Source organism: Pelodiscus sinensis, chromosome 15 (genome assembly GCF_049634645.1).
Source record: "Pelodiscus sinensis isolate JC-2024 chromosome 15, ASM4963464v1, whole genome shotgun sequence".
NCBI classification, from domain to species: domain Eukaryota; kingdom Metazoa; phylum Chordata; order Testudines; family Trionychidae; genus Pelodiscus; species Pelodiscus sinensis.
Genome location: NC_134725.1, coordinates 4,822,752 through 4,830,671, shown reverse-complemented (window position 1 = coordinate 4,830,671; position 7,920 = coordinate 4,822,752). Strand labels below are relative to the sequence as shown.

The window sequence follows — 7,920 nt, the reverse complement described above, 5'->3', positions numbered from 1 at the left end:
AAGAAAAAAAATACATGAGAAAAAAGGAGAAAGGGAAACAGGGAAAGAGAAAAGAAGAAAGGAGAAATAAATACAAGAAAAGAAAGGTGAGGGGGAAAGAGGAAAAGAGAAAACAAGACAAAGAAAGACTTGGGCCCACCGTGGTGGGCCCGATTCTTATTTTTAAAGGTCCCCCATACTCCTGGGGTACCGTCGTGGACCCCCAAGGGTCCGTGGACCACAGGTTGGGAACCACGGCTCTAGACTTTTCATCCTGTGGTTTTCATAGGAACGGCCGTACTGAGTCAGACCAAAGATCCATCCAGTCCAGTAGCCTGTCTGCCGACAGTGGCCAATACCAAATTGCCGAGAGGGAGTGAATCGAACAGGTAACGACCAAGCGATCTCTCTCCTGCCATCCTTCTCCAAACAGAGGCTAGGGACACCAATCCTTACCCATCCTGGCTAATGCCATCAATAGACTTAACCTCCATGAACGTAGCTAGTTCTCTTTTCAGCCTTGATATAATCCTGGCCTTCACAACCTCCTCCGGCGAGGAGTTCCACAAGTTGACTGTGCACTGTGTGAAGAACTTCCTTTGATTTCTTTTAAACCTGCTGCCTCTCGTTCTTATGCGATGGGAACAAGTCAATAACTTTTCCTTAGTCACTTTCTCCACACCGGTCACAATTGTATAGACCTCTATCCTCTCCCCTCCGTCTCCTCTTTTCCACGCTGAAAAGTCCCCGTTCTCTTTAATCTCTCTTCATATGGGACCCGTTCCCAACCCCAAATCATTTCATAACCTCTCACCTGTGGAAGATAGGGGGCGGCCCAGGTACAACCGGAGTGTCGACGGGGGTTGCTTGTGGGATTTCTTGCCGGCCAGAGGGGTGCGTGTGTGACTGGTTTGGTGCCTCACGGAGGATCCCCCCGACTTGGGCTGCAGGGAGCCCTGGTTCTAAGCCGTTGGCCCCGATTTGATCCTCACAGCACTGCCCCACACAACTGTTACAAGGCGGGAGGCCAGGAATGCCCCCAGCCCACTCCGGATTTACCCCTGGGCCGCAGAGCTCAGCCAGGAACTCGCCCTACGGCTGGCCAGCCTCAACACCCCCTAAAACTCCCCACGGCTGGATCAGCTCCTAGGAGGCCAGAATGCAGGTGGGTGGGCGCTAGTCCGGTGCCACGCCCACCTACTTCCCCTGATGGGGCGTTGCCAACTGCACTCCAGTTAGCACCGAGGGTGTGGGGTGGGAACACCAGCCCTGCGGTCCTCAACAGGGGGGTGGGGGCCTAGACACCCAGGCAGGAACAGTGGCTGGTGGTGGTGGGGGAAATTATAGTTCCCTGGGTACCCCGTTACCAGGAGTGCGGGCGCAGCAGATGTGCCAGCAGGGGGCGCTGTGGGAAGGCCGGGAGAGCCGTGTCTAAGCCCAGCCACAATCCGCCACCTTCCCAACCAGGCCTCCCTCCCCCATCACCCACTCCAACCCCTGCCTCCTTTGGATCCGGCCCCCCCATGCACCCTGGGGACCGCTAAGTGCCCGGCCAGCGCGTTAAGTCAATTAGAAAGAGGCAGGGAGGTAATTGAGAGGAAGCTCGGAGGAGCCAAGTATAATCACATTTGCCGGCTCTTCTGCGTCTGCGGCAAAACTCGGCGCATTAGCAGCTTGCTCCCGAGACCTCTGGCGCCAGCCCCACCGGGAAATGGGGCAGGGGCGGCTTGGAAGCCACAAGCCTTTGGCATCTCGGCTGCAGGCAGCTTGGTTTCACAAGCAAGGGGACAGAGTCCTGCTACGTCCCCCCCAGAATCCAAGAGCCGAGTCGGGGACGTCTCCGATTGGCTTGAGAAAGCGGCGGAAAGTTATTTCTGCTCTTAACGGGATGCTGGGTCCCGATCCGCTGCGGGAAGAAGGGAAGGAGACCAGCTGCCTTTGGGCAGGGCTGAGAGGAAGGTCCCAGGAGCAGAAGATGGGGGCGGTGGCGGTCTCTCGTGGTCGATTTCGTCACGAGGCAACGGCGTTAAAGACAGAGCCAGAAGTGCTAAGCCCGCTCACACCGGCACCGTCCGTCCGCTGCCGGGAAAAATAAGGCACATCCACTGAATCATTTCACACGTCTCGCACCGACACACAAGCGTGCGAAAGCACCACGTGCGCCGGGAAGCGGGCGTAGGTTCCGTTGCCGATTCACGTGCTTCCAAACTAGTGAATTCTGCTAGAAAACGGGACAGGGAAGAAAACGACAGACCCGGTTTTGGCATCGAGGGCTGTCGCATGTGGGGTCGGCTGCGGTGTAGCGTAGACACACAAGTGGGCACGTTCACGGTGACTCACGTAGATCAGACGCCGGGCCACGATTTCACTACACGCCAAAGCCCCCGGGGAAGACACACTGGTGGGCAGGCAAATACCACGACCTCCCACGCTGGCATTTTGCACACGCACCGGCTTACTGCACGGATCGGCTGTGCCGTTCATCGACAGCTCTGATCGAGGTTCGAGCTGGCTCACGACAGCTTCCTGGAGGCTTCTATTTAATTCCTGGAGTCTCAAGAGCAATCCATGCTCTCCCTCACAAGGCAGAGACCTGATCTACCTGCAGGGATCGCTACGGCTCACCGAGCCCCGTCCGCCTGCTGTGTGGGGCCTTTCCACCTTGCGCCGGGGGCTGCCGTGGGTGGCCACAGATCTAGAACCGCCCAACCCAGCGTGGGAGTCCTGGGAGGGGAATTCACAGCCGACACGCACCGGCAGGAAGCGCTGCTTCCCAGAACGGCCGGCCGGCGTCTCCTTCAGCGCGATTCCCGACACAGGACCATTAGGGTCGGGTTTCTCGGCCCCGGCCGGCCAGCTCCAGTTCCCAGTCACGCCGGGGGAGGGAAGGCGCAGCTGCTGCACGGGCTGACTGTGCATCTGGCCCTTGCAAGAGAGATCCCTTTCCCCTGTCTGGTCAACCCGTGGCCCACCGGTGGGGGCAGCGGTGGGATCACCGATGGTGGCAGCGGTGGGATGACCCGCAGCGAGAGGCCGCTGTTAAGTCTGAGCTTGGATCTGCTCAAAGACCCCACTTCCCTCCCTGGTGTGGCCGTTCTAAGGCAGAGCCCAGGCACATAGGATGGGGGGCAGGGGGGGTATAGCGTTTAGGTAGGGGGCAGCATTGGCGGGGAGGAAATGCACATAGGTGTTTGATTTAGGAGGGCAGGGGCTTGGTTTTTCCACAGCAGGTCTGGGCTCTGCAGAGATGGGGCCCTGGTGGCTCCCCGCCCGCCCCCCCACCCCAGCACACTGGGGCGCAAGGAATCAGGGAGTGGGTACGGGGCGGGGGCGGGGGGGAAAATAGCTGCAGAATATTTCCATAACAAAAAGGTGGGGCAGGGGTGGGGGTGTGTGTGACGCCAGCTATAAATCGGGGCGGGGAAAAGGGGGCAGAGTCCAACATCTCAAAGGGAGCAGACCCACAGAAATTACGGCTCAGGCGGGGTGGGACGTGACCAGCGACCCCCGGGACAGAAACCGACACACCAGAGCATTCCCAGCTCCCCAGGCGGCCGCAAAAGCAGGCGACCTGCGCCCCCTGCTGGCCAACACCGGGAAACGGGCTCTTCTCCTTTCCAATCAGGGATGCAGGAGGGTCCCCGGAGCCACCCGACAGAGAAAACCGTCAGGCCCCGGGCAAGCGGGGGCCCCGATCCGAATCAACTCGAACGCGTGTTCAAAGGATGCTGCCGGATGCTCCCGTGCCCGCCGCGTCCTCGGCTGTCGCATCGCGCCCCGTACGGCCCCCTGCCCGCCCCCCACAACGGGGGCAGCTCGTTAGAGGCACTTTATTCCCAATTATCAAACATCCCAATAAAAAAACACCCCCCCCCCTCCACTACCCCCACCGTATCAGCCGCCCATCCTGTAGGACAGGGGCACCGAAAGGAGAGCTGCCGGGTGCCAGCGGCCACAGTCCGTGCCAGAGATGGGTGCCCCCCGCCCCCAATTTGCCTGCCAGCCCCATGCATTTGTCCCTCTCCAGCCCCCTCGGGCGGGCCTGGCCGAGCTGGGATTTCGGCTGTCGCGGGCAAGCCCAGGTGCCCACGATGCCCGAGGCTGCTGGAAAAAGGGGCCTTTGAGTGGGGTCTTTGAGCAGGTCCAAGCTCAGACTTAACAGCGGCCTCTCGCTGCGGGTCATCCCACCGCTGCCACCATCGGCGGCCCCCCTCCGTCATCGCCGGAGCTGGGGGTTCATCTGCAGCAGCCACTCGACGGTCTCCAGCAGGTGGGCCATGCCGAAGTGCTGGGCGATGCTGCGGAAGACGTGGATCTGGTCCACGAAGGCCTGCCGGCGCACAGGGAAGAGTCAGGAACATCAGGAAGCCCTGCCCTGATGTGGCGGGGGAGGCGGGAGAGGGCCAGGGTGGGGGAAGAAGGACCTACCTGGGTGGAGATCATCGGGGTGAAATCCCCGGCGCAGCTGCAGTAGATGGGCATGTGAGCCTCCTTCACGCCTTTGCACTTGGGGCACACCTGGGAGTGGAAGAGATTTGCTTAGGGCGGAGATCTGCCATGCTCGCCTCGTGCGGTTCTGGTGCCGGCCACAGGGCGTACCAATGCAGAGCCCTCCCCGTCGGAAAGAACACTCCGTTTGGCACAGAATGGGAAGCGAGTCTGTTTTTGCCAACCTGTGGAACTCCTCGCCAGAGGATGCAGGAAAGACTAGGACATGAGCAGTGTTCAAAAAAGAGCTACATAGATAGATTCCTGGAAGTGAGGTTGGCCAGGATGGGTAGGAATGGAGTCCCTCGCCTCGATTTATCTGGAAACGGGCAACACGACAGGATCACATAATGATTCCGTTTGTGTTCCGTCCCTCTAGGGCATCTGGGATTGGCCACTGTCGGCCGACAGGACACAGAGCTAGACGGACCTTTGGTTTGACCCAGTGTGGGCGCTCTTAGGAACGAGTCCTGCAAAAAGGGATCCGAGTGGACCACAAGCTAAATATGAGGCACCAGTGCGACTCGGTTGCCAAAACCAGCCAACGTGATTCTGGGACGCACCTCCAGGAGTGGGGTGAGCAAGACACAAGAAGTCGTTCTTCCGCTCTACTCCGATTGGCTACATCTACACTGGCATGATTTTCCGGAAATGCTTTTAACGGAAAACTTTTCCGTGAAAAGCATTTTCGGAAAAGCACGTCTAGATTGGCAGGATGCTTTTCCGCATAAGCACTTTTTGCGGAAAAGCGTCCGTGGCCAATCCAGACGCCGCTTTCCGCAAAAACGCCCCGATCGTCATTTTCGCGACTGGGGCTTTTTTTGCCGAAAACACGACTGTGCTGTCTACACTGGCCGTTTTGCGCAAAAGTTTTTCAGAAAAAGACTTTTGCCCGAACGGGAGCAGCATCGTATTTCCGCAAGAACACGGACGATCTTACATGAGATCGTCCGTGTTCTTGCGGAAATTCAAGCGGCCAGTGTAGACAGCTGGCAAGTTTTTCCCGCAAAAATCAGACGATTTTGCGGAAAAACTTGCCAGTCTAGACACAGCCCTTCAGCGTAGCCAGGTGGGCGATGAAATGTTGGCGCGTAAAAAGTACAAAAAGAATACGTTTCATAGCGCTTCAACACAAAAATCGTTTTCTCCAAATGTCAGTGGTGTTGACACCCCTCTCCCTCCAGACTTCTCTCGAGTCCCCCGTGGGAATTCGGACCACTGGTTGAGAAACACTGCTCTAGAGAACATGAGTGAGGAGGGAAGACAAAGAATTGGGCTTTAGTTTGGAAAGGAGAAGACGGAGAGGGGAAGTGATAGCAGTTTTCAAATATCTAAAAGGGCGTTATAAGGAGGGAGAAAAATTATTCTCCTTGGCCTCTGAGGATTGGACAGAAGCAAGGGGCTTAAACTGCAGCAAGGGAGGTTGAGGTTGGACATTAGGAAAAACTTCCTAAATGGCCGGGTGGTGAAACACTGGAATAAATTGCCCAGGGAGGTTGTGGAATCTCAATCATTGGAGATACTGAAGAGTAGGCTGGATAGACATCGACCAGGGATGGTCTAGACGGGGCTTGGTCCTGCCGTGATGGCAGGGGACGGGACTCGATGACATTGCGAGGTCCCTTCCAGTTCTATGATTCCATGGATATCTACCAGGGATGGTCTAACTCTAGACCGTGCTTGGTCCTGCCGGGAGGACAGGGAACTAGATTTGATGACTTCTTGAGGTCCCTTCCAGGTCTATGATTCTGTAGACATCTACCAGGGATGGTCTAGATGGGGCTTGGTCCTGCCATGAGGGCAGGGGACGGGACTCGATGACATTGCGAGGTCCCTTCCATTTCTAGGATTCTATGGATATCTACCAGGGATGGTCTAACTCTAGACCGTGCTTGGTCCTGCCAGGAGGCGAGGGAACTAGATTTGATGACTTCTTGAGGTCCCTTCCAGTTCTATGATTCCACGGACATCTATCAGGGATGGTGTAGATGGGGCTTAGTCCTGCTGTGAGGGCAGGGGACTGGACTTGATGACCTCTCGAGGTTCCTTCCAGTTGTATGATTTTGTAGATATCTACCAGGGATGGTCTAGATGGTACTTGGACCTGTCATGAGGGCAGGGGACTGGACTTGATGACCTCTCGAGGTCCCTTCCAGTTCTATGACTTTGTAGATATCTACCAGGGATAGTCTAGACAGTGCTTGGTCCTGCCATGAGGACAAGCGATGGATTTGATGACCTCTTGAGGTTCTAGGATTCTGTGATTATATAGCCATCTACCAGGGATGGTCTAGGTGGGGCTTGGTCCTGCCGTGACAGCAGGGGTCTAGATTTGATGACTTCCTGAGGTCCCTTCCAGTTCTATGATTCTGTAGACATCTACCAGGGATGGTCTAGATGGGGCTTAGTCCTGCCGTGAGGGCAGAGGACAGGACTCGATGACCTCTTGAGGTCCCTTCCCGTTCTAAGATTCTACGATTGTCTGATTCTCACCAAGTCCTGGAGCGTGAAGGCCATCAGCTTCTTCTGCAGGGCCTCCACCAGAGCCATTTCGATGCCGTCGCGGTCATACTCTGCCTGGCAATTGGAGCACACCCAGCCGGGCGGCACAGCGCTATCCTATGGGCAGAGACAGGGTCAGAGGGACACGTGCCCAAGTCCAGCCCAGCAAGGCCCCGGGCTGGGCAAGCCCCCAGTACCTGAGACACGCCTGGTTCTTTGCATAGGTCCAGGTCCCTGCAGAAGTTGCAGTTGCGGCAGATGACTTCGGAGAGGACGTAGGAGCGGCAGGGGTCGCGGAACTGGGCCTCCTCCGAGAACTCGCCCACGTCCACCAGGCGGAGCAGGTCTCGTTTGAGTTTGTTCACCTGGTTGGTGATGTTGGCGTCCAAGGACAGCACCTACCGGAGGGGAGAGCTGTATGAGCCACCTGCCGCAGACGGGTCCCGGGCAGGCGGAAGGAACTCCAGCCGGAAGGCCCACCTTGCAGACGTATTTGACGAATTCCAGCGCCGGGTTGTTGAGCGGCAGGTAGGAGCCGGGCAGGACCGGGAACATGTCCGAGGGCAGCGTGGCGTGGCGGGAGCCGGTCACCTTCTTCTGGATCTTCTGGATGATGGTGAAGAAGCTCTGGGTGAGCTCGTTGGCAACGTAGTCCTGAGAGAAAGTGATCACGCCTGAAGGGAGAAGAGGCACTTTCAGCCAACTGGATGCACCGGGGTAGCTCGCTTCCTGGCGGGAAGGGTTCACTCACCGGGCAGGGCGCCCGCTTCACCCGCGGGCTCCTGGGAGGCCTGGCTGCCGGCCCGTCTCCGGACCGGGGTGGCGCCGGGGGCATTGCGCCGGAGCTCCTCCTTCATGCTGTGGTACACGGCGACGACGTAGGCTGGGGAAGAGGGGAGCAAGATGGACACTTAGAATCATAGAACTGGAAGAGACCCCAGAAGGTCATCA

General features: G+C 57.7%; 1 protein-coding gene across 2 annotated transcripts in view; it reads right to left on the bottom strand.

Moving 5' to 3' along the window:
- Nucleotides 1-1,574: 1,574 nt before the first annotated feature.
- POLE (DNA polymerase epsilon, catalytic subunit) overlaps nucleotides 1,575-7,920 on the bottom strand; it is a 56,903-nt gene continuing 50,557 nt past the window's right edge. Inside the window, exons 44-49 of one of the 2 annotated variants that reach the window (XM_075897865.1) lie at nucleotides 7,721-7,852; nucleotides 7,450-7,643; nucleotides 7,167-7,367; nucleotides 6,961-7,086; nucleotides 4,408-4,497; nucleotides 1,575-2,058 (exon numbers count right to left, since the gene is read on the bottom strand). In XM_075897865.1, the coding sequence (XP_075753980.1) occupies nucleotides 1,990-2,058; nucleotides 4,408-4,497; nucleotides 6,961-7,086; nucleotides 7,167-7,367; nucleotides 7,450-7,643; nucleotides 7,721-7,852 (812 nt within the window). In that variant the 3' untranslated portion in view covers nucleotides 1,575-1,989. Of the gene's footprint in view, nucleotides 2,059-3,055; nucleotides 4,310-4,407; nucleotides 4,498-6,960; nucleotides 7,087-7,166; nucleotides 7,368-7,449; nucleotides 7,644-7,720; nucleotides 7,853-7,920 lie in introns of those variants that run through there. The other variant, XM_075897864.1, reaches the window with a different exon arrangement.